Source organism: Phascolarctos cinereus, unplaced genomic scaffold, assembly GCF_003287225.1.
Source record: "Phascolarctos cinereus isolate Bilbo 61053 unplaced genomic scaffold, phaCin_HiC Scaffold_5;HRSCAF=322, whole genome shotgun sequence".
Classification (NCBI taxonomy): Eukaryota; Metazoa; Chordata; class Mammalia; order Diprotodontia; family Phascolarctidae; genus Phascolarctos; species Phascolarctos cinereus.
In genome coordinates, this window is record NW_027555958.1 from 443,822,691 (window position 1) to 443,849,575 (window position 26,885).

The 26,885-nt window shown below is 42.2% G+C and overlaps 1 protein-coding gene and 1 long non-coding RNA gene across 3 annotated transcripts in view; one reads left to right on the plus strand and one right to left on the minus strand.

Moving 5' to 3' along the window:
- Nucleotides 1-26,885, minus strand: part of TGFBR3 (transforming growth factor beta receptor 3) — a 239,881-nt gene that overhangs the window by 149,625 nt on the left and 63,371 nt on the right. The window contains exons 1-2 of one of the 2 annotated variants that reach the window (XM_020975374.2): nucleotides 17,103-17,485; nucleotides 738-922 (exon numbers count right to left, since the gene is read on the minus strand). In XM_020975374.2, coding sequence (XP_020831033.1) covers nucleotides 738-922; nucleotides 17,103-17,211 — 294 coding nt within the window. In that variant the 5' untranslated portion in view covers nucleotides 17,212-17,485. Of the gene's footprint in view, nucleotides 1-737; nucleotides 923-17,102; nucleotides 17,486-26,885 lie in introns of those variants that run through there. The other variant, XM_020975375.2, reaches the window with a different exon arrangement.
- Nucleotides 13,614-18,390, plus strand: LOC110200186 (uncharacterized). The gene is made up of 2 exons (XR_002322185.2): nucleotides 13,614-13,730; nucleotides 18,171-18,390. It is a non-coding gene; the product is annotated as an uncharacterized LOC110200186 (long non-coding RNA).

A 26,885-nucleotide genomic window follows, 5' to 3' on the forward strand; every position in this document is an offset into this window, starting at 1 on the left:
ACAGTGTCTTGTTTGGCTTCAGGAAGAACTACCCCTGATACCAGCTAGGTAAACTCCCGAAAGTCACTTAACCTCTTTCAGTCTCATCTGTAAAAATAATTCCCGTAAGACCTACCTCGCTGGGTTGGCAATGATGATCAACTCGTGACTAGTTAGCAGTCAATCACTGACCATTTATTAAACCATATGATAGTGCCCCAGGCACAGTGCTAGTATTCTCCTGTACTTGTAACCCCCAGCTAGGCCCTGGAGAATACAAGAATGAAATAACCCCTTCCTCTCAAGGCACTTACTTTCAGAGGAGACAAGTGTATACATATAAACACAAAGTAAAATGACCAAATGAGATAATATAGGAAACGCACTTTACAACTTTTAAGAGCCATATAAACATCGTTTATTATTATTATTACAACTAATGGCCAATGCCTCTGAAAGATGAACTTCTGAAGAAAAATCTTTCAGAGACTGGGGCAGATTCCAAGTAATCACCAAAGAGGAAGACTGAAGTTCAATGAGCCTCTAAGGAATTCCCTTCTTGAAATGCTTCTCTATTTTTCTAGCAGCCTCTTCCCCAGATCAGAACACAGTTCTCCCTAAAGAACTTGTCGTTCGTATCAAAGTAACCCTGGTTCAGCACTCTAGTTTAAAAAAAAAAAAAAGCAGCCCGTTGGCTTCGGGTTTGCTAATTAAAGGCACAATGGCTTTGGCTTTGGCAGTGAACGCATTCACCCTACCTCCCTCTCAGGCTGGCCAGGTCCTTCATCGGGATTCCGAAGATTCAGGATATGGACCTCCTGAGGCAGACTGGTTGTGCCCCGGCTTGCACAGCCAGACAGGACAGTGAAACTCTCCAACAAGGCTTGGACAGGGTGTGAGGAGTTGACAGGAGACAGCACGCATTCTGTCCGAGGCACAGGACCTGCAGAGAGGGAAAACCAAAACTTTACACGTGCCACTCAGAAACATCAGAACTCTATTCAAACTCAGAAACAGGCGTCCTCCTGGGACTAAGATTCTGCTTCTGGAGTCCTCTAGCCCCTGCCAACTTAGCTTAGACCAAGGATGACAAGGGAGGTTTATCACTGCCAACATTAAGAGAAAATGGCTGAGCTATTTTCTAAGAAACCAATATATTTCATTGCTTTTGAGTGATTTTTTTAATCCTTCTTTTGGTTCACAACATTCTGTAAAATTCCTTTGGGCAAGGACACTCCCCATTTGACATTTGCACAGGTCTACTCCCAAACATCAAAAGAATCCCTTCCCCCTCCCCCCTCCAGAAAGGATATGGGGGGGGGGAAGACAACCTAGAAACAAGTATATTTATTCATTGATTTGTACAATACATTCGAATTCATCCATTCATTTGTCAAATTAAGTGGCTGATTAAATACACAGCTACTGTTCCACTGGCTCCCACAAAAGATATAAAAAGGCACAGAGGAGGAATCTGGCCTGTTGGGGACAATCTCTACAGGACAAAGATAAGGGGTCATACAAGGATGGGTAGGGTCGGATGGGTAACGATCTACACCAGTGGAAGGAAGTACCCAAAACCACACTGGAGAGATCACAAATCAACTACAGAATCGAAGGACTGAAGAGTGCATTTCCTTTATGCAAAAGATGCTGTAGGCTTCATGAGACTGATTGCCCTGGGACCTCCGTCATTGGGAACTCTCTCCCCTGACTGCCATTTTAGAAAGAACCCTAGCCCTCCCTATTGCCTGGGCTCTCTCTCCTAATTCCTCCTGCTTACCAACAACATTGTCCCACTATAGATGCCCTTCCTTCTCCTCCACTTCCCCCTTCCCCTCGCCCACAACATTACTATATGTGCCATCTTTCCACGTTAAACTGCAAACTCCTTGAGAACAGGAACCATCTTGTTTGACTACTTATATCTCAAGAGCTTAGCGTGGTGCCTGGCACACCGTAAGCACTTACCAAATACTTACTGACAGACTGGCCTGAGGCCCATTTTTGTTGTTCAGTTGTTTCATCATCTCTGACTCTTCATGACCCCATTTGGCGTTTTCTCTTCAAGGATACTGGAGTGGTTTGTCATTTCCTTTTCCAGCTCATTTCACAGATGGGGAAACTGAGGCAAACAGGGTTATGTGACTTGCCTAGAGTCACACAGCCAGTAAGTGTTTGAGGCTGGATTTGAACTCTAATCTTCATGATTACAGGCCTGGCATTCTATCCACTTCACCATCTAGATGCCTTCTTTTTTTTTGGGGGGGGGACCATAGCAATTCTCAAAGCCTATCTACAAAGTTCTAGAGGGTGCTCACCTGCCTTGGGCAAGGGAGTACCTGCCTGACAAAATCCCATATCCTCCCAGTGCCAAAAGTTCGGAAAGAGAGCAGAAAGAACTCCAAATCTTAAGTCAGGCTGCCTGGGACTGAATTCTGGCTTTGCCACTTGGAAAAATCTGCCCTTGGGTGGATGTGGGAGATTTTACACCTCCTTCTTTCTCATCCCACCAAGCACCAACCTCTTTTTTCCCTATGTTTGTCTTATTGACTATATTAGAATGTACTAGACTATACTAGTATATGTTTTGCTTGTTTAATTGGGAGGGCAGGTTTTGCAGGGCTGTGGTTTCATCATGTGATTTCCCTTATGGAAACTCCCTCCAACAAAGAGTAGCAATTCATCTCTACCTTATAGATGATCTATGTGCCCCTGGGCAAGGTCTAAGGCTGAGGGTCCCTTCATCTCTCTGGACCTCTGTTTCCTCCCCTGTAAGATGATGATGTTAAACTCGATGGCCTCCAAAATCCTGTCCAGCTCTAGATACCGTATGAACCTGGGGTCACATTCAGCTCAGATTGAAGTCATCCGTTTCAACAGCCTCCCTGTTGATGCTGCCCTCACTTCCAAAACAAATGCACCTCAGGTGCCCAGCCCACACCGACCCACGGTCTCAACACCATAAGCAGACACAATGTTTTGCCAAGTCTATTTCAGAACCAACCAGAATTATCTAAACCGATAGCAGCTATCTGGTTTACGCCACGAGGCGTATGTCTTTTTTCCAATACTCAGCGGCACCCCGTGTCATGCTGCTGGCTCTTTTTTGAGAGACAGCATGAGGTGGCAGAGAAACAGGGAATGGCAGAGCATGGAGGCAGAGTTAGCCTCCTTCGAGTGGGTCACTAGAACAACGCAAATATTAGCATAAGCAAACATTTCCCCCACAGCTCCCCAATCCACCCTCCTTTGCCAGGGCCCATGGGAGGTCTGGTATGTCTGACGCTGGAGGGCTATAGAGAAAAGTTTCCCCCCATGCAGCTCTGGTGCCTTCATGGGGTTGATGGGATGTCTACACTGAGCTGTGCATTTTCATCTTAATGTCACAAATTTGCCGTTATCCTACCCACAATAAATAAACAAATTGAGGTGATGGGATGTCTATGCTGAGCTGTGCATTTTCATCTTAGTGTCATAAATTTGCCGTTATCCTACCCACAATAAATAAACAAATCAAAGCATAGACAGAAATATTTTACAGCTTGGACAGGCGCTTATCGGAACAAAAATCTAGACAGAGATTTACAATTTACGTCGATTTAGCCACTGCCTCACTTCCCTCCTGTCTCTCCCTTCCCCTGGTAAATCCTTTATTTTCAATATATTTGGGAATATTAGCAGTAACTCACGTATTGGGCAAGGCAGCTAGGTGGCGCAGTGGATAGAGCATCGGCCCTGAAGTCAGGAGGACCTGAGTTCAAATCCGGCCTCAGAGCAAACACTGGACACTTACTAGCTGACCCTGGGCAAGTCACTTAACCCCAATTACCTAATTAATTAATTAATTGATAAAAGAAGGGATAGGGTGACCAAAGGAATTTGATGTAAGAGATAGACCACTGGACTTAGAGTGAGGAAGCCCAAAGACTGAATTCCCACCTCAGATACTTACTAGTCTGTATGATGTTGGCCAAGTCATTTAACCTCAGTTTAATCACGTGGAAAATAAAGGAGCTAGAGCTCCATGACTTCTTTAGGTCCCTTCCAGCTCTACATCTATGGTCCCTCATTTTTGTCTTGGTCTCTGTTACTATTGTAGGTGTGAAAACTCCCTCCACCAACGTGAGATGGTGATTTACCATCGCTTACCATTTTAGAGAATTTTATAGAATGCTAAAGATTAAGCTTCTTGTCCATAATCACATACGCCACTGTGTGCCCACTGTGTGCTGTGGTCAGGATTTGAATCCAGGTCTCCCTGAAACATGACTGACCTATCTACAACATCATGTTGCCTCTCGACCAGCCCCTTCAGAGTCGGATAATGAGATTTTACCAAAATTATGAGAGAACTAGAGATTGTTTTTTTTTAATTCAGAGACCCCAGGTGAAAAAATTTATACAGGCAGATCCTTAACTTGAATTCAGGGTTCTCTCCATGGTTTCCCTTTTTAAAAGCCATATCTCTAGACATGGGTTGTACCTGCCCCAGGCATGGGATGAAAGTGATGAAAGGGGGAGTCAAGGAGAAAGAAGGTTATTTTTATTATATATGTGTATTATATATATTTATCTATTTTACTATTTATTATGCTATCTATTTAGTAACAATCTCAACACAATGAACAAGTATTGATTAATCACCTACTATTTGCCAGACCCTGGGCCAAGCACAAGAGGTATAAAGACAAAAGTGAAATAAATACCTTCAATGAATCCACATTTTATTGGTGGAAATCATATGTACACAGAAAATATGCACTAAATGTCTATTTAATAATTAAAAGGTAGTTTGAGGGGATGAGGCACTAGCAGCTTAAGGAGATCAGGACCTCATATAAAGAGGGCACTTGAGTTGTCTTAAAGGAAACTAGCTCTAAGATGTGGAGATGAGGAAGGAATTCCTGGCACAGGACACAGCCTGGGCAAAAGCACTGGAGATGAGAGATGGAAAAATCATGGGGGACGAACAGCAAGAAGTCCAGCCTGGCTCGATAACACACGGTCCAAATGAATGAGCCAGCAAAATGAGGAATAAAGTCATTGAGAAAGAAAAGCATAAACTTGATCAAAGGACTTCTGGAGTCTTTTCCAGCTCAGAGATTCTGCTGGGGGAAGGGGGAGGGGAGGACAACTCCTGGTGGGGCTGGACCAGTTGTATCATTGGTGTCAATGGATGGAAACCTCCTGTGGGGTTACATCATCAGACAGCCTGCCACAGGTATGAAAGTTCTAGAGAGATAGGAAAGTTCTATAGTTCTAGAGGTTCTTTTTTTTTTCCTTTTGGTCTAAGCAACGGGTTTAAGTGACTTGCCCAGGGTCACCATAGCTAGTTAAGTGTTATGTGTCTGAGGCTGGATTTGAACTCAGGTCCTCCTGAATCCAGGGCTGGTGCTCTATCTACTGCGCCACGTAGCTGCCCCTAGAGGAGAGGTTCTTAATCTTGGGGGAGTCAGTCTGATGAAGCTTATGGACCCCTACTCAGAATAACAGTTTCATATAAGGTTACCAAGGAAACCAACTGCATGGAAATACAGTTATATACATATATACATACATCTATGTATATGTGTATTGTGTGTGTGTATATATACATATATATTTTAGGCAGTTGGGGTTAAGTGACTTGCCCAGGGTCACACAGCTAGTAAGTGTCAAGTGTTTGGTCTGAGGTCACATTTGAACTCAGGTCCTCCTGACTTCAGGGAGGGTGCTCTCTCTACTGTGCCACCCAGCTGCCCCTTGTGTATCTATATTCTATACACATATATCTACACACACACACACACACACACACACACACACACACACACACACCCCACAGCCACCTAGCCAGTGTCTTAGAAGCTAGACTTGAGCCCAGGTCCTTCTGTCTCCTCCATCCACATCATTTACTAAGACTCACACCAGCTTTTACTAAAGAGTAGCAGAAACATCTCTCATTTTTCCAACGTTCCCTTCAGATCTCAACTCTGCCTACGTAACCCCGAAGGGTACTGCAGCTGCTCTTCTCGCCACGGCTACCATCCACTGGTGGCCTTTTCTTCCCTCTGCTCGTCCTTTCCATGTTTCTTTGTGCTCAGCACCTTTGTCCACACGAGATCATTTGCATACTTGTAGGTTTCCATTCCTTCCTCCAAGCTCTGCCTTCTCTCTCTCCTCACCATCACCATCACTTGTACCAAATCTTCAGGCCCACTTCGGAGAAGAGGAACGATCCTGAAATGAGGGAGGTGGCAGTTCTGGTTGCTTAGCAACCCAGTCCCATGGGGCTCCCCCCACCCTCAAAAGCTATCGAAGGCAGGAAACACACTTGTTTTTCTCCACTCTTCCTGAATATGACACATTGCCCTATACCTCTCCAGGTGGTATTTAAAATATTGCATTCCCCCCCCCCAACCAAACACACACACACACATCCTGCTCTCAACCTCATCCTGTCTACTTTTGCTTTCCCTTAGAGCAGTCCCCAGCTTCAGAACAACCTCTACCTTTCTTGTGACCACATCCTGGTCCTGGGCACGCTTCGAACCCCTTCTGACCCTGGCCTCACCTCTCAATGATGGCACTACAATTTAACCAAGAACATCTAGAACAGGAGTTCAAAATCTTTATTTTTTTGTCATGGAACCCTTTGATAGTCTCGGTGAAGTCAATGGACCCTTTTCTCAGAATCATGTTATTAAGTGCATACATTAAAATGCATAGGATTAAGAAGGAAAGCAATTCTATTAAAATCAGTTGTAATTTTTCCGCCATTCAAGTTCTCGGGTCCCCTGAAGTCTATCCCCTGACCTCATGGACCAAGCCCTGGTCTAGAGGCGAGTCAAGCTGTTTAGTTGATAAACACCAATCGTCACTGCAGTAGACAGCATGGCAGAAAGACTTCTTTTTATCAGGAAGGGCTGCCTTGGCTGCCACAAGGCCAGTCACTCACCAACTAAGCAATCTCAAGACCCAAGAAAACCGGGTCCCAAGTCTGCTGACGTGAGCACCTCACTACCCGGGGCTGCACAAAAGCTTCTCGGCCAATCACTGTTCAGCCTGGTTGCCCACATGTGTAAGCTTGGGGGACTGTCCCACGCCCTGGCTCCTGGAGCACAGTCTCCTTCTTCCCTCACAGCCTTCCTCATCATAGGCGGCGGGCCCTGACAGAAATCTTCTGAGTAACTGAATCACGGGATTTCAGTTGGAAGGCCTCCTCCTTCGACCCCCACCCAAAAGAATCCCCTCTACTACACAAGCCCTACCTTGCTCGAGGACCTTCAGTGAGAAGGAGTCACTGACTCCCAGAGCAGCCCTACATTTTTCGGAGAGCTCTTACTATTAGGAAGTTTTTCTTGACAACAAGCCAAAATCGGCCTGTTTTTAACTCCCACCCATGGCTCCTGGTTCTGTTCTGTGAGGCCAAACAGGATACATCTAATCTCTCCTCTATATGACAACCCTCCGGACAATTATCATTACTGTCAAAAAGCATTTATTAAGCTCCTACTATGTGCCAGGCACTGTGCAAAGTGCTGGGGATACAAAGAAAGGCCGAAGACAGTCCCAGCCTCTTCTCCAGGCTAAATAGCCCCAGTTCCTGCAACCTATCTTCATTTGGACTCAATGACCTGCACCATATTGGATGCCCTCTTCTGAACAGTCCCTAGCTTATCAATGTCCTGCCTAAAATGTGGCCAAAGTACACAAAACTCCAAAGGTGATCTGACCAGGACAGAATACTAAAACTGCCACCATGTTATGCTTGGCTCTGCCACTTACGAGCCGAGAGACACTGGGAATAATGATAGTTAGCATTTACATGGTGCTTTAAATGTTCCAAAGAAAGTTAGTTATATTATCTTATTTTATCTTCACAATAACCTGGGAGGTAGGTACTATGGTCATCTCCATTTTTACAGATGAGGAAACTGAGGTACAGAGAGACTGAATTGCTAGGGAGTCAGACAACTTACAAGTGTCTTGAGACAAAATCTGAACCCACCTGTTTCTGACTTCAGGTCCCAGCGCTCCGTGCCCTATAGTGCCAACTGAATGCCTCTAGAGTCGCCTCACCTCAATGAGCCTAATCTTCCTCCAGAAAATGGGCATCTGGGTCCCTTTCAGCTTGCACTGATGCTTTCTCTAATCCTGTGATCTCATGAACAGAAAGCTTTTTTTTGTCTCTTTCATTTTCTTTTGGAGGTTTTACTTTTTGCACCAAATCTTCATGTTCCTAACATTCTGACTCATAAAAGCCAATTAGAGCCAGGCCATGTTGTTGGATGAGAAACTCACCCGAGGGACCATGTCTTTGCCTTTCTTAATATTTCCCAGTGCTATTCCCAACTAAAGTCCCATCTCTCACAGCAAGCCTTTCCCAGTCCCTCTTAATTCTAGTGCCTCATCTCTCTCAATCATTTTCCGTATATAGCTTGTTTGTATGATGTCAGCTCCATTAGACTGTAAGCTTCTTGTGGCCAAGGACTGTCTTTTGCCTCTTTTTGTATCCCCCAGCGCTTAGCACAGTAGTGGCACACAGTAGGTACTTAATAAGTGTTTTGGGGTTCTTTATTGACAGCACAGTGCTTAGCAAATAGTAAGCACTTAATAGATGCTTATTGACTCATTGACTCTAAATCCTATTCTTCCAGTCTTTCTAATGCCAAGTCTGGCTCTCCTTTCACTACGCCTCCATGATTCTCTCTCCTCTTGTCTACCTTCCCAACAAATGCAGTAAGGAAATACAAAAACAGGTCTCTCTCCCTTTTGTTCCAGTCTTTTAGGTCCAAAGCAGGCTTCCAACCTCAGCCAGGAGCACCGCCCATTTCTTAGGACTGATTACAGACCAGCCCTGAACCTGGATAGAATACAGAAAGAGATTTTTTTTTCAGGGGGAAGAGGGGAATCGATGCTATTGCTGCCCACACTTTAAACCTAATCCTTCCTACAAGAAGAGATTAATATTCCACCTTTTACAACAGAATAAAATCATCTGGACGGGATCATTGTCCAATGAGAGGCAAAGAATTAAGTAATTTTCAGATTCGATAAATATGATCCTTAAGCATTCTGAATGCAGATGCATGCCAAGCTAATACAAACATCTGGTACCTATTCTGCCTAATTTTCAGCCCTCTGATTTCCCATATTACCCAAGATACTAATGAGGAACGTGTGTGCAGCTACAATAAATGTAATTATGAGGCAAGAGAGGAGGGAAGGTAATCATATAGCTTGGGACCAACCCATAACAGTGAGGGATTTTATTCGAACAACAACATTGGCTAATGTAGTTTCTCTTATGGCCCCAGAGGGAATTCTGCAATGCTGTCAGCTGCAAAGAGGGACAAACTCCCACAGACTGTGGGATTCAGCCTCCTCAGCCTCTTTTTCTGATTTTGAGCTGAAAATCCCTCTGGCCCCCATGGGATGCTGGAATCTACACCAAGAAGGACCCATCAGTTTCTCATCGACAACCCGGTCTAACTCTAATTGGCTTTTATGAGTTGGAATTTTAGGAATATGGGGATTTGGTGCAAAAATAAAAACTCTAGAAGAAAATGAAAAAGACAAAAAACACACCTGGAAGGGTTGGGCTGAGAAGTCCCTGGGGCTATACATACTCCATGTGCTCATGTTTAGAAGGTCTCAAATTACACCTCAGCAGTTCTACAGCCCATCTGGGATGGAATTTGGGAATGTCCCACTTTTAAACCATAAAAGGAGCCCCCTTTCCCATCCCCCACTGATATTTTTCAAAGATATCAAACATGGGCAGAATGGTGCTAGCTAGCCATGGCAGGGAAGTGAAAGGCGGAACATTCCTGAATCTTGCGGCATCCATTTCCAGGAAGAAGTAGTGGGATGTTTCAATGATGCAGCTTCTTAGAAGCGCACTCATCAACCTGCTTCTCTCCCCCGCCCTCCTAGCTTCCACTGTCTGAACCCAAAACCATTCTCTTGACTCACCACTACCCTCCCTTCCAAGAAGTCAAGTGTAGATATATATTACCATTATGTGGAAACCAATGTGTGACTGTGTTTATAAACTTTTCTGTTGTGTTTTTAAATGCTCAGAATGAAAAAAGCCAAGCCACTTTCACAAACCAGCTTCTAAAACCACTAGAAATTTCTAAACTGACATGTAATCTCTAGACAATCTGTTTTTTAGAATGCATAGACAACCTATGTGTTTGCATACATGTGCAAATATACACACTCACAAATACACACACACACACACACACACACACACACACACACACACACACACACACACACACCCCAGCAAAAGAAGAAAAAAAACCCAAGGAGTTTCAGAATTGGGGAATAATGACCTCAGAAGGCAGGTTGCCAAAGACAGCTCATCCTGATTGGAAGAAGATTATCCAGGCCTCCAGCGGAAGGGCCAAGGTGCCTGCCCTAACTCTAAAGGGAACAAGCAACAGAAAAAAGTACTTTAATTAGTGAAGACTAGCAATCCTCCTTGCAAAGGCCCCCAAGGCTGAGGAAGAGAGAGGAGTTGGAGACAGAAAAAGTCATAAAAAAGATGTTTTCCAGGGACTTTATTTTCCTACCCCCCCCAAAAAAAGTTTGGGCCCATGATTTTTTAATAACAAAATGAAGGGCAGGAAGAAAGGAGAGAATTGGGAACTCAACATTTTAAAAAAGAATGCTAAAATAAAGTATTATAATTAAATTTAATAATAAATAATAATAAAATGAAAATATTTGAAGATTCCACAGAAAGCACTTACTGATTCATTGATTGATTACTTCCTCAAAATGATTTGTGAAAATGATGCAAGAAGAAGGATTTTATGAAAAACTCTACTACGAGACTTTTATAACTAATATATATATGCTAAGGATGATTTGTGCAGGATAATTCACAAATTGCCACATCAGATAAGTTTCTATCAGGGAGCACTGGCATTTGAAAAAGACAAAGAAGAAGGATTCAGGGTCCTCTTTGCTTGTATTAAAATGCATCTAAATTCAGAATATTAAAATGATTTCACTACATTAGCTTATTTTCACATGCATGAGATAGGAAGCACAGATACGTAATCTCAAGCCTGTAATAGTAAAAGCTTTTGGTTTTGGAGTTGTTGTTATTGTTATTGTCGTTGTTCAGTATTTTCAACTCTTCGTGGCCCCACTTGGGGTTTTCCTGGAAAAGATACAGATGAGGAAACTGAAGGAAACAGGGGTAAGTGACTCACCCAGGATCACACAGCTAGTAACTGTCTGAGGCTAGATTTGAACTCAGGAAGATGAGTCTTCTCTATCCACTGTACTACCTAGCTGCCTCGTGTGTAATCATTTTTCAGTTGCATCCCACTCTTCGGGTTTTCTCATTTAGGGTTTTCTCAGCAAAATACTAGAGTGGTTTGTCATCTCCTTCTCCAACTCATTTTACAGATGAGGAAACTGAGGTAAACAGGGTTAAGTGACTTCTTTAAGGTCATATAGCTGGTATCTCTTCCAGCCCTATAATAGAAAGAGCATTCATTTTTTTGGAGTCGGAGGACCTGGGTTTGAATCCCAGCTCTGCTCATTAGCCAATTGTACAACCTTGGGTAAGCCACCTAACCCTTAAGATGTCCTTCTATGGAAAAGGAAGATGTTCTCTAAGGAACGTTCCTTGCCTTTAGTTCTTTATTTCTTTTCATTTCTAAAACCATAGTAAAGGCAGAGCCTAACTTCTGAATATTTACTTGTGCATGATGCATTTCTCTATATCCAATAACCACAGGAGCCCTGATTTGACATTCTTTCCTTATGAAGATGAGAGAGACAGACAGACAGACAGATAGATGGATGGGTAGATGGATAGATGAATGGGTGATGGATAGATGGATGGACAGATGGATAGATGGATGGATGAATGGATGAACAGATGCATAGATACACAGAAAGACAGACAGGCAGATAAATAAAATAGATGGGTAGATGGATGGATGGATAGATGCATAGATTTTTGACAGACAGATAGATGACAGATGATAGATGGATGGATGCACAGACAGATGATAGACGGATGGATGGATAGATGCATAGATACATAGACAGACATATGGATAGATAGATAGAGATAGATAGATAGATAGATAGATAGACAGACAGACAGAAAGAACCAGCATTTCTTAAGCACTTGCTATGTGTCAGGCATGGACCTAAGAACGAAGATACAAAAAAAAAAAAAGGCAGAAACAGCCCCTGCCTTCATGGAGCTCACATTCTAAAGGGGGACTAAAACACATATAGGGAGTGGGGGAGGATGGGAAAAGGTGGCTTGTGAGGAGTCCAGTGGGAATCCAAGAGTGAGTGGGGGAAGCCGGCCCAGAGTAGTCCCCAAGGAAGGAGTCACTAAGAAGATGGGGAGCCGTAGGGCACAGGTTTCTCCAAGGTATCAGTTGAGAAGGACAAGAGGTCCTGGGTAAGAGTCCAGAGTGTGTCCTTATAGACTTTGGGTGTAATAGGATAAAGAGGAAAGAAGATCAGAGGACCTGTGTAGAAATCTTAGCTCTGTTACCTATAACCTGTTTAACCTTGGGCAAATCACAGAAACCTCTTAACCTCAGCTTCCTCATCTGTAAAATGAGGGGCTGGCATAGAGGTCCCACTAAAACTGCAACCCTGGGATGATGCTATTATTTTAATAACCATATCTTTGTTTAAAAAAAAGTTTGAGTTGAACCAGGTGCTGAATGTTATCCCATGAAGAAGTACCATCACTGACCAAGTGGTGGGCAGCTCCTGGAAACACAGGCCCAGTGCCTGGGAAGAAACACACCAGCCCTAAACATGCAGACCTAGTAACTAGTAAACATTACAGCTGTCCTCAGATACAAGATCCTCGGAGGCAAGAGTGTCACCTATACCACCCCACTGCATTATCACAAGCTGAGCCACCCAGGGTGACCACAAAGAACAAAATACCCCTGAACCCAGTTTCCATTTATCCACGCACAGATGAAATTAAGCAGGCCTGACCCTAGCCAAGGGCAGCCAGGTGGCTCACAAGATAGAACACTGGGCCTGAAGTCAGGAAGACCCGAGTTCAAATCCAGCCTTAGACTACCTGTGCGATCCTGGGCAAGTCACTTCATGCTGTTTGCCTCAGTCTCCTCATCTGTAAAATGAGCCACAGAAGAAAATGGCAAACCACTCTAGTATCTTTGCCAAGAAAACCCCCAAAATGGGGTCATGAGTCAGACACGACTAAACAAGAATAATCACGATAGCCAAAATTTTTTTAAGGTGGCAAAGTTTATCTTTGTAGTGGAGAAAGAACAGAAGGTCAAAGAGTCAAAGGACATGGGTTCAAGTCCCACCTCTGACATTTACCAGCCATTAGACCTTAAGGAGGTCACTTAACCCACTCTGGGCCTCAGTTTCCTCATCTGTAAAATAAAGGGGTCAGACCACATTCCTTCCAGCTCTCACTTTACAATCGGGATCCTAAGAAGTCTGAGTTTCCCTTTCTATGTGAACTTTTCCTCTCTTTGATGCCCTCAACACTAACAAACTATTTCAAGTCCTCACGTTGTCCAACTTCCTGCCTCTATCAAAACAGGGAAAGCACGTGATATTGGAGAGGCCACTATTTCAGTGACAGTGAATCTGGAGTCAAAAATCTGGGAGTGGCCAAATTGCTCAATGACCCTTCAGACTCAGGCTGGTGAAGAGGAGAGATGGTAGCTGAGGAATAACTGGGAACCCAAGACCAGGATAGGGGTGATGTCAAGGGGAAGGTAAGAATATAGGACCCATGGCTATTGGAGAACTTTATCAAGGACTGCTGACAATCATGCTAATTAAACATATTGATTATATAACAAAATAAACAACACTAAATTAACAAATTTAATTGTTTATTAAACTAGTTAACAAAATTAATTTTAAAAATCTATTTTTTAAAAACTCAAGAACTTGTCTTAACGTGTAATTGGGAAAAGTAAAGTATTTTTTAAAAAGAAAAAAACTCGAGAACTGACGAAATGAGAGAAAAAATGCAGAAAAAAAGTTCAGTTATATAAAAGCCATATATCATTCTTGCCAAATATTTACCCTTCATGGCACAATAAAAATTATATAAAATTAAATATTAATATTATAAAATTAAATAGATTGTTATTAATTAAATCATTAAATATTGCATTAAAGATTAAAGCTGGGCTTGGTTAACTTTCATTGTGAGATTTTATTAAGGGTGATGCTGAGTCAGGAGGACCTGAGTTCAAATCTGCCCTCAAACACATAATACTTCATAGCTGTGTGACTCTGGGCAAGTCACTTAACCCCAACTGCCACACACACACACACACACACACACAAAGGTGATGCTGGGAATGGAGTCCTGGTCTTGGAGTAGGGATGGTTGGACTTCACTAGTTAATCTGCGCTAAAATCCCTTGCTCAGAGCTCTACATCTGCCGTGTCTGAACACAAAGGTCAGCCATCCGGATTTATCTCAGTTCAGTTCTGTTGCCAAAGAAACAGCACAGAGAACAGGCGGCTATAATCTTGCACTGTTTGGTGACACATTTTTTAACATGATAAATTCCCTGATGACAAGGTGCGTTGACTCCTCCACCTTGGCTAGAAGGGCTACGCTGCCTACAATGTTAATAGCTCCTCAGGCAAAGGGGTGGATTTTTTTTTTCTTATGAAACCATCAAAGAGAAATTTGCTAATCTGTTCTACTTATGACAGAAGAAGAGAATCAAAACTGTGTGCTCACTAACCTCACTCTGTTCCTCCTCTTACTATACCTCCTCGCACCTTATTCTAAGCCCAAGAAAGAAGCCAAGTTCATGGCAGAGACTGGGTTTTTGTTGGATTGCTTACTCATGAAGATTCTATTGGTATAGGGGACTCCCTACCAAGGTTTATGAGCACCTGCTCTGAAACCCAAAGTTAACCAAGGCTATGTAGTAGCAGCAACTCTCAACATACAGCCATTAATAGTAATGGCTAAATTTCCCTAGCTCCTGAAGACTTTATAAAGCATTTTATCCATTTTATCTTGTTTGAACCTCAGTATAGCTCTGTGAGGTAGGTCCTGTTACTCTCAATTTACAGATGAGGAGGGAAATTAATTGACTTGCCTACTGGACACACAGATAATAAATTAAGCTGGATTAGGACTCACATCTCCCGAGTACTCCATCCCACGGAGTACCAACTCATAGAGACGGTCCCCAAGCCTGGAATGCTCTACCTCCTCCCTTCCGTCTCCTGGAATCTCTAGCCCCCTTCAAGGGTTAAAGTCAGGCTTCACCTCTGAACACAAAGCCTTTCTTGCTATTAATAACCAATGTTCTTCCTACCCTCCTTCAAGAAATTGCTTTAGATTTGCTTTGTAAATGTGCTATATTTACTTATCTTGAAATGTAATTTTTCCCTCTACCCTCAATAGAATGCACACACCTAGAAGGTAGGGCCTCTTTCCTCTTAGTCTCTGTATCTGCTGTGCCCAGTACAGTGCCTGGCAAAGACTAGGAATTGGCTAAATGTTAGTTGAACTGAACTGAATTGAAGCCTTAGGTTCTGATACTTCTCGAGGAGTGTTTTCACAGCTTAACAAATCTGGGTGGTTGTTGTTTTTTTTACCTCCAGGCTAATTTTTTTAAAAAACCCTCTTCCAACCCACTTCATCGTTTTCCCTTAGCACATCCCATCCTCAAAATCCCTTTCACATTTTCAAAACAGCCTTTATTGAATCTTCGGGTTCTGAAGACCCAACTATTAATGAATCAGGTCCTCCAGAGGCCTTTGGTCCTGATGAATCCCACTCATAGAAACATCTGAGTCCAACCAAAGAGGTCATGTCTTCCACACTCTTTGCATTCAGAGCTCTAGGCCTTATGGACAGGTGGGAAGTCTTTTCATGAGATTACAGATGTTTCCATTTTTAAACTACCGATTTATATGCCAACATTTGATGCATGAAGCCAGAAGCCATTTTGATAGTACAGAATGTAACAAAGTGTATGAGAGACTTCACAAATTCAGTTTTTCAATATGTACCACAGAATAGTCCAGATCAGCATATGCAGAACTTCTAATATGGAAACTCCCTCCATCAATGTTGATCAGCAACTCTTCTGTAACTTACAGTTGTCAGGGTTAAACAGTTAAATGACTTACTTGTCTATGGCCACACAACTAGTATGTGTTAGGGGCAGCAGCACACTGCTTCTCTCCTCTGAAATAACTCACTGAAAATTCAAATTCCAACTTACTTCATCTTTTTGTAAAATTTATTTTATTTTTAATTCACAGAACAAAACAATTATTTCCATAACATAGCACAATAAAAAGGTGGTTGCACATGAAACTGCAAATCTACCATATATGACTTGCTACTCCCTCCAAATACACAGCATATTTATCATGTAACTTTCTCTTTTTTGTTTTTTCTTCCCTTTCCTCCCCCCACCCTAGAGATGGCTACCATTAAAAACAAGTAGGCATATATGCATTAAATTATTCTATACATCTATTTATCAGTTCTTTCTCTTCATCTTTAAGTCTACTTAGGAAATTCTGTGTTCTAAAGGACAGCAGCTTTACGAAAGGTAAAGTAAGCGGTTAATTAACTCAATCATACTATATTTATAAAAAATAATCTGCTTCTATCACACTATATAAAAGAAACTCTCCCCCACCCCCATGGGAAATTACTGAGAATTTAGTAAAAAGAAAATAATTGCTGTAAATGTTGTTTAATCAGCTTAATCTCAATAGGGTTCCCCCCCCAATAAAAATGGACTGAATGAGACCTGTTCAATGCAACATCTGCTAAGGTCTGGCGCTGGCCAGAGGTATGCAATGTGGTCAAGCAGTGAAAAACAAACATCTGTATCTATAAGACAAAGACACCTTTCAAAACAGATGTGCTGTCCAATGTTTCAAAGCCCAACTTTTTAAAAAGGCTGTCCCTTCACTTACTTCTCAGCAAAGTCATTTCTGTTTTTCTGGCCTTTGTGAGCAAGAAACAACCTCATGTGGTTACTTTGGAAAGGACTTTCTCCCAGTAATTTTCCACTTTGGACCAACTAGTTTCTCCCTTTTTCCTCCCAAATGAGATTCGAGAAACCTGGCTAGCAGAAGGAACTTACCTTTTCTAGCAGAAACCAACCAGCACACATATTTCAAAAGGAAGAAGCCTAGAACAAAATAAGCCCATTTTCTGCATACAAAAAAGGTCCATGTTTCAGGGCCCATCATAGAAAACACACCAAAGCTCTGCAGGACCCATGACTTAAAAACAGTGAATGTGTCACTTTGTCAATTCCTTCCTCCACACCTTTACTCACATGAGTCCAATGTGGGCTCACACCTTGTATAATAACACCACATCTGTGCCAAATGGACAGGAAATGAGATGTTCCCTACAACCTGAAGCTTGCCCTATGAAATGCTGAACTCATCTGATCTACTTTTGATGACCAACTTTCTCAAATCTGCTACACACGACCCCACTTCCTTAAACAGAACATACAACATAATTTATCTTCTTGGTGACACAGAGTAACTGTGAACATTTATTATTTACCGTGGGACCCACAGAACTGCAGAACGTGAAGCCTCCAACACCCACTAGCTATGTGACCATAGGCAAGTCTTAATAAACCATTCTGAGTTTTCTCATCAGTTAAATGGGATTTTTATACCTATAGTATACTAACTTCACACAATTGCCATAATAATAGCTAACTTTTATACAGGGTCTACCAAAAGTCTCGATGTAGTTTTAAGCTTTATATTAAAGTTTTATTAAAGCTTAAAGTGATTAAAGTTTTTTTAATGCCCTAAGACTTTTGGGACACCCTGTAGAGCACTTTAAGGTTATTTAAGGTAATTTACATGCATTATCTCATTTGATCAATTGTCTGCAAATTATTCTACAAACCTCAAAGTGTCATAGAAATGTCAGCACTGTTATTGTAGTTACTAATATTAAACCCTCTATTAGAAAACCCTTGAAGGCAAAGATGGTTGGCTATATTTTTCTCTTTCACCACCTGACATAATACCTTGTATACAGCAGGTACTTAATAAATGCCTGTTGAATGGGACTGACTATTGAGGAAATCTAAAGTCTTTTAGCATGCATGAGTTTTTGCAAGAGGAGAATTCAGACTCAACATTCTGGATTAACTCTAGCCTTCAAACACTTCCCACAGGTTGTTGATGGGAAAGTGTTTGTATCCATCCCTGCGCAGGAATCCATTTTGAGGGGCCCCATCATGGAGCTGCCACATGAAGCATCTTGTTCAGGTGACAGATGAATGGATTCTTGCCATGCCACCAAAGGAAATAGGAGGTTGCTCTCAAGGATGAATTTCAACTTGGGAAGTTGATTTTATAATAATAATAAAAAAAACCCCACAATCAGTGACTCTATCCCAGAGAATTCCCTCGTAGCTCTAAGCTGAACATCTCTCCTTACAAAAGTCTAACATGAAATCCAAGCAATTTTTCTACGTTTACACAGTCATCATCCTATTGGGACCCCAAGTTGGGTGAGGAAATACTTAACCTCAGAGCTGTTAAAATTTCCCTGAATCAAGATAGCTAGGGTTTTTTTTAAGTGCTTTTCAACAGTGAAATGTACTTCCTTTTCCCCAGAGATAGCCCATAAATTGTTGTGGATTTTAACCTTCTTTACCGTAAAAGGGATAGGAAGTCACATGGAAACAATGAATGGAAGTACACTTTTTAAAAAAATCAAACAAGAACAGGAAATATTGGGTAGTTTATGGTAGAAATGCATATTGAAACAAAAGGGAAAAAATAAACCCTACTTTTCTCAACTCCAGAACCTTCAGTAACACCCCCAACAGGCACACAAGCCCAGCTCCCATGAGATAATCCCACCCTAGTTACAAGGAGGGAGGGGGTTGGTCCAGCTTTTACATTTGTATTTCCTACAATACCTTCTTACCGAATGAAGCCCTGAAAGGACAGCAACACATGCTTTATTATGTTGTTCAAAATCATTCATAATAGACCTTTGAAATATTAAAAACAATTAAGTGAGGAAATACTAGAAGATATAAAAAAAATGATTACAAGGAGCCAAAAACAGAGCTTTATTTATTTTTACATCCAAATGAATAGGCAGGTCCAAACCGGCCAATAAAACAACTAGGCAGGCAAAAGGAAGCAGGCATCTGGATTCCAACCGTCCAAAAGCAAGGTCTCCCCAAATCGCCGCACTCTCCTGCCGATCTGGGAGAAATCAACGTTCAGCTAAACAAAGTCACCACTCCCCAAACTCAGACTGACCCTGATGAGGAGAAAAAAGAGAAAAATTCTGTTTCCTCGGCCCCAGACTCTCTGCCAAAAGGCAGTGTGGTTTAGTAGACGGGGAGCCGGCTATGGAGTCCAGGAGACCCGGGTTCAAGTCTCACTTTGGATCCACACTGGCTATGTGGCCATGGGCTCCATTGTCCCAAGCAACTTTATAAGACTACAAAGGCAGAAAGTTATGGTGGAGAAGGCACTGGATTTGGAATTAGGAAGACATGGGTTCAAATCCTACTTCATGTTTGCTAGTTGTGTGCCCCTGGATAAGTAATTTAACCTCTCCTTCCTCAGTTTTTTAATCTGTAAAATGAACAATTTGGATATGAGGGCCTCTGAGTTCCCTTCCAGGTCTTAATCTATGATTGTGATGCTCAGCTATATACAGCAGAGTTATGGCTCTGCCATCAGTGGTGAAGGTTTCCTACTCCCCAGTGAAACCAAAGCTTTAGAACAAAACAAAAGAAAAAAATCATTGTTATTCAGTCACGTCTGACTCTTCATGATGCCATTTGGGGTTTTCTTGGCAGAGATACTGAATTGATTTGCCATTGCCTTCACCGGCTCATTTTACAGATAAGGAAACTGAGGCAAACTAGGTGAAGTGACTTGCCCAGGGTCACACAGCTAGAACGTGTCCAAGGTCGCTTTTGAACTTGGGTCTTCCTGACTCCAGGCCCAGTGCTCTGTGCACTATGGCGCCACTGAGCTTCCCCAAAGAAAAAGTACCTTACAGTATTGACCAACTTTTAGTTTAACAAATTCATCAGTTAAGAACCCAAAGAAGAGACCAAGGCATTAATTAAATGAGTTAACACATGGAAAGTGCTTTGCAAGCCTTAGTGTGCTAAATAAACATTAGCTATTGTTATGATTAATCACTCAAACATATATTCTCACTGTAATAGCTAATATAAGTAATATAGAAAGAACCCCTTTAGGTTAGCTCCTATTGTAGCTAAAGAAATAAATACATAAGAGAAGAATCTGAGGGCTATCTTTCAGAATTCAAGCCTTATGTACAAGAGTAAATATTGACCAAAGACCAGGGAATAAATGGATTGTGGTGGAAATACTCAAGTTCTATTCCCAGCATGCACTGCCTGGAAAACCAGGTCTGATAATTAAGTTAAAAGAGAATGGACTGGATCAATCATGTCAAATTCAAATAGAAACCAAGCCATATGCTGACTTAGAAAGCCACAAATTAACATGATCTATGTTGTACTATATTTTTATTTATTTTGTTAAATTTTTAATCTGGTTCCCCCCACACTCTGGGCTTGGGCAGAGTTCAATGTCTTAGTGCCTTTCCAATTCCATTATTTCATGAAGAGCAGCTCACTTTTACCTAGGCCTTCCCCTTAACAATCTTGTAATTAGTTTAGTAGGGGTTATAATGAGGAAAAGGAGGATAACTGATATTTAAGTCTGCAAAGCACTCTGCATACATCGAATCTCCTTTTACAAGTAGGGCAAGAGTTATTATTCCCCTTATACCCGTGAGGAAACTGAGGCTCAGAGCCTTTATGATTTCTCCATGATTCAGAGCTTCTTACAGGGTTGTAGATTTAGAGTAGGAACAGCCATTAGGAGTCATCGAGTCCAACTTCTTCATTTTATAGGTGGGGGAACTGAGGCCATCCAGCTCAACCTCCTCCTTTTACATATGGGGAAACTGAGGCACCACGAGGAGAAATAACTTGCCCAGGTGACACTGGCAGTAACTAGCAGAGTCGAGGTTTGAACCCAGGTGCTAACTCCAGGTGCATCCTTCTTCCCACTCTACATCACAGGTGGTAGATTTTCTCTTTTTTCCCCCGTTACTCTGATCCAGTGGCCCTAGTGAGATAACTCATCCCTTACAGTACTTAAACTTGTGAAATGTGTCAATCAGTAGGACTGGATCCCCCAAAGCCGAGGCACACCCATGCTCTTCTGAACACAGATACCCCAAGAGCCAGAACAAACAGCATCTCAGGGAGAGAGCAAGAGGAGTGTAGGCCGAGAAAATAGGTCAACAAATGACAACAGATTGGTTGCTTAGGAATTAAATAAAAGGCAAAGAAAATAACCTATTTTCAAAGTTCAGCTCAAGGCTGAATTCCTATCAGTCAACCACCCAAGGCCAAAGCCCACATCTTGATAATACTTTAAACCTCGGGTTTGTCTTTGAGAAAACATTTAACCACGGGTAGCAAAATAAGCGTGAATTCTCTAGTCGTTTTCCCCTGATCTTTATGGGCCCTGCTGTCCTTCCTTCTCTATCCACCGATTGCTAACTGCCCTGCCAAGCCCAAGTGAACGCGTCAATGCAAAGTAATAATAACAATACGTCTTCTCTACAGACTGCGCTGATCCAAAGATCGGGATGGAACCTTTTTGTTTTTGCTTAATTCCAACCAAAGATGAAAGGGACAGACAGCAGACAATGTGCTAATACAGCCCTGTGGTTTTTGGAACCACTAAACCATGTTGGATATACCTTAATATGATCACATCTAAGAAATCATTAGGGCAGCTAGGTGGTGGTGTAGTAGATAGAGCTCCAGGCCTGATGTCAGGAAGACTCTTCTTCCTGTGTGACCTTGGGCAAGTCACTTCACCCTCTTTGCCTCAGTTTCCTCATCTGTACAATGAGCTAGAGAAAGACATGGCAAACCACTCCAGTGTCTTTGCCAATAAAACCCCAAATGGGGTCACAAAGACTCAGACATGATTTACAAATGACAACAACAAAAAAAATAAATCATTTGTTTTAGGGCAATGGGCCATCCTGATTCCCTCACCATTCATCTCCTCTCCCTACCCTCCACTTAATTTTTATTTTGGATGCTATTTTGTATATATGTTGTACTTACTCATCTGTCTACATATTGTTTGCCCCCAGTAGAATGTAAGCTCCTTGAGGGCAGGGATTGTCTTATTCTCATTTATATATCCCCAGCAGCCAGCATTGTGCCCATTATACAGAAGTTAAAATAAATGTTTGTTTAGCTGAAAGTCAGTCAGGAAACAATCATTTATTAAGTGATTATTAGGCACCCAGTACTGGGATACAAAAAACAGCAAAAACATCATCTTTGCCTTCAAGGAGCTCACATTCTAATGGGAAGAAGATTCTATCCATACTCTATCCATAACAAATAACTCTATCCATAAAATAACTCTATCTGTAAAGGATCTATGTCATTGAAATGGAAGTTAATAAACTGAATTTCAGTAGTCAAGACAAGAATGATCAATCTCAGGATTAGAGGTGGAAGGAGCCTTAGAGCTCATCTCATTCAACCTTGTTAAATTACAGGTGAGGAAACTGAGGAACAGAAAAATGACCTGAATTGCCCGAGATGAAATTACATCAATGTATGAGTGAAATATTAAGATATCTGTATTCCTATGTGTACTTTTAAGACCTCCATACAATGGGGATGGAGTTTGCTTTTAATTACACATTAGAAGCAAAGGATCTGTGATTTTATCAGCATAAGGAACTCCCATTACTGGAATTCCTTCCACCAAAGCAGATTACAGATGTCTAAGACTTAGTAGAGATGGCCAAGGGAGTTGCCTTAAAGACATTTTGATTGTTATTTTAATGTTTTCGGTTAAGAGAGAAGCTGGACTATTTTATTATCAGGCTTTTCTCAACATCTCTACATGTAATGGGTATTCTTGTACCAAATGGTTTATGACACAAGGATCCAACTGAGATTATTTCAAAGTATTTTATAAGCCCAATACACCCAAGTCCTGCTCTGATGCCTCATGGCTCGGAGGTGACCCTGGGTTCTCAAAGGCTTTACAAGCAGGGTACAAACCATGGCAGACCCTCCCAAGCTGGAAAGGCTTCAAGAACGATCCTGGCAAGAAATTGTGCTTCCGTCATCCAAGGACCAGCCCGGCCAAGTGCAGCAAGACTCATTACCATGTCAACTGCAAGGCGACAAATTTCTCAGCTATATCATCTCTCAAAAGCTGTCTACCGAGATATAAGATGAGGACATTTGTCTAACCACTGGACTTCAATGACTCTGTAAGAGAGACTGAGGCCAACAACTTCATGCAGTTCTGAAATCTAATTTATCAGCGAGTCAAGACATCACCCATGATGTCCTTGGTCCTCTTGGAAAATGAAGGATGAACAACAACAGGACGGGGAAAACTAAACCAATGAACCCGTTGGCCTCGAAGATGTCTTAGAGGCCGTGTAAGGTGGCAACAGTGGTAATAATAACAAAAACAACAACAACAACATTTGTTCCCATCACCTCATTTTACCCTTTCAACAACCCTAGGAGGGAGGTGCTATCATCATTCCATCTTACAGATGAGAAAACTGAGGGCAAAAGAACTTGATGATTTACCCAGAGTCACAAAGCTAGTGAGTGTTTGAGGCAAGATTTGAACTCAGCTTTTCCTGACTCCAATGTCCAATGCTCCAGTCACCCTGCCCCCTAGACTGAAATCAGAAGAGACTAGGGCTCACATTTCACTTCTGAGACTTGCTGGCACTTAATCTCTGAGCCTCAGTTTCCTCAGCTGCAAAAAAGGGCTAACAGACTCGCATTCATAGGTTTGTTATAAAGACCAAATGGGGTAATAACTGCTTTGTATTTATTCTCTTTGTATTTGTTAATTATATATTTAAATATGGTCTCCTGGTCACCCCATTAGAAAGTGATCTCCCTGAGCACTGGGGAGATGCTGTCATCCTTGGTACTTATGCCCTTGGAGCCTGACACAGAGCCTGGCAATAGGAAGTCTTTAATCAATTTGTATTGATCAGCTGATGACGCAGGGTCGTGCACTGGCAGCTAAGTATTCAGAACATTTTTAAGGATTTGTCAGGTCTCATATCCGCCATGCTTTGGCATCCATCCTCAAGGCTTTGTCTGACAATAATAATGACAGTGGGTTCACAAAAGTCAACAAAGTACTTTACAAACATGCTTTGGGCCTCCCTTAACCTCACTGTCAACAAGAAGTCTTTACTTCCTGGTCCTCCTTGATGTCAGAAGAGCCTTTGTCTGAGATAATCCCCAATTTACCCCATGGGTATCCCATATGTACATAGCTGTTTGCAAGCTGTCTTCCATTAGACTGTAAGCCCTTTGAGGACAGAGACCATCTTTTGGTCTTTCCTTGTCTTCCATGGATTGGCTGCCGTTTCAAATTCTTTGTTTTTAGTTCTTAAAAAAAACATCAATCCATGATGCGTGCCACACAGTAAGTACTAGGTAATTGCTTGTTGACTTGACTCGGCATTACTTTGTTTTCACCCTAACAACAGCTCGGTGGAGGTAGACACTCCATGAAGGTACTGTCCATTTTACAGATGAGGAAACCGAGGCTGAGCAAACTGAAGTGACTTGGTCATAAAGGCCATATAAATATCTGGGGTAGGAGTTGCACCCATCTGGGTTTTCTGGACTCCAACCCCAGCACTCTCTCTGCAAAGTCTGAAACTAGCCTTCTCCAGGAAGCTCCCCAACTCTGATCATTCATCTACTCCTTCTATAAACTGTCTTTTTTAACTCTAGCACCTCAGCCTCGGACTTCATTCACAAAGGCCAGCAACTCACAGCATAAATGAACTGCAGGCATGCATGAAGGGTTGGGGCAGTTAGCATGAAATAGCATGTTAATGAACACATATCCCCAGGCAGCTGACAGAGTCTCAACAAACAAATCATCTTAAAGAACTCAGTGCATTCTTCAGGCCCGGATTTGAAAGCTTCCACGATGGAATTTAAAACTGGTACACCACCGTAAGTGAGATTCCTCACCCCCGCTTCAAAAGAAGGTCAGAAGTCATAAAAAAAAAACCAAGACCTTAGCCATCAACAAAGGCTCAGACAAATACGAATCACAAAAAAATCTTCTTTTCCAGCATTGCCTTTTTAAATTCTCCTCTAGATTGGCTGGAGAGAAAAGGATATAAACGGTGCACAAGTTACTATAGTAATATCCTTACCCCTGCTGTTAGCCATTGTAACCAGGTCCCTGTGGACAACGTTTCTAAACTGACCGTGGACAGCCAGTGCTGGCCCTGCACAGTCCAGCGAGGGCATGAATGTTTGGAAGGTCAAAGGCAAGCCCTGATTATTTCCAATCAGAAAGCCAATGTTCTTTGGAAGAGGTCCCAAACAAAGCTCGGCCTTGACTCAGGACATGTAAGCATTAGGAAAACAAGCTGAGCATGAAACAGTCTTCCCTTCTCAGTCAGGGTATTGTAAAGCCTATAACACTCACCACACAAAATATCAGCAAGTGTGATGGCTCGCACGTGAGGGTTTACAAAAGCATTTTCATGTACATTATCTCAATCGGCCCTTACAGGATCCTTACATGTTACAGATATCATGATCTCTATATTTCTTTCAGAGGAGGAAACTGAGGTAGACAGAGGTTAAGTGACTTGTTCAGGGTCACTCAGTATTTAAGGATGGATTTGAATTCAGGTCTTTTTTGACTCTAGGTTCAGCACTCTAAGGAGCAGCTAAGCAGTGAAGAGGATAGAGTACCAGACCTGAAGACAAGAAGTCTCATCTTCCTGAGTTCAAATCTCGCCTCAGACACTCATCAGCTGTGTGACCCTGGGCAAGTCACTTAACCCTGTTTGCCTCAGTTTCCTCATCTGTAAAATGAGTGAGGGGGCCAGAAGAAAAGAGATGGTGTAAGGGCCCACCTATCTCTAAATCTTTGAGCCTATGGCAACAACTCCAGGGATAGAAGGACCAAGAGAAGCATCTCTCAGGACTAAAGAAATCTAACTATATATCCACATTTAAGTAGGAGGAAAATAGACATGTGAGTTCTTCCACCAACCAGCCCATAAAAAAGCCCAGAGCAAATCACTCCCTAAATTAAACATAAGCTCAGGTTTTACTGGAAGCATCATCACAATCCTGGCTATTACAACCAATATTTTTTACTTTTAGTCCTTAAAAAGACTTCAAATTGGATCATTTCCCTTTTTTTCATTTAAAATTTGTGCATGTAAGTGGGGGGCAGAGAAGGGAAGGGGTGCTGAGCAAGCATTTATGAGTGAACATTTATAATAGCACCAAAAAAAACGCTGAGCTGAGAAACAAAGACAGGCTGACCATGCATATACAGCCTCATTTTCTCGTCTCCCTCCAGAAGACTGTGGCCTGACGCAGGAATTTAGCAGCCCCACTTGGCCAATCGCTGGCCTGGTGTTTTCAACTTTTCCCATTTTATACTCCACACACGAGCATGATGAAATGCTTACGCTCCCTGCAGACTGTGAGGACCGTTAACGCCGTCACTCTGCCTATATATCATACACGTTTGGGGACGGATACAGGAAGGCCGGGCGATGCAGTGAGAAGCGGCATTCACAGATATAATTACAGGCAAAGATACAAGTGGGATGTCCTTTGTGTTCTAGGGGGATGTAGGGAAATGTACATGAGAGAGAAGAAAGTTAATAAAGGGAAAATTCTCTCAATTCCTGACTTGTTGCATCCATATCTCGGTGGCTGGAGCGCTGAAGTTGGGAGTCGGAAAAACTTGGCTTCAGATCCTGCCAGAAGACACCTCCTGGCTGGGAGCATGCCTTCATC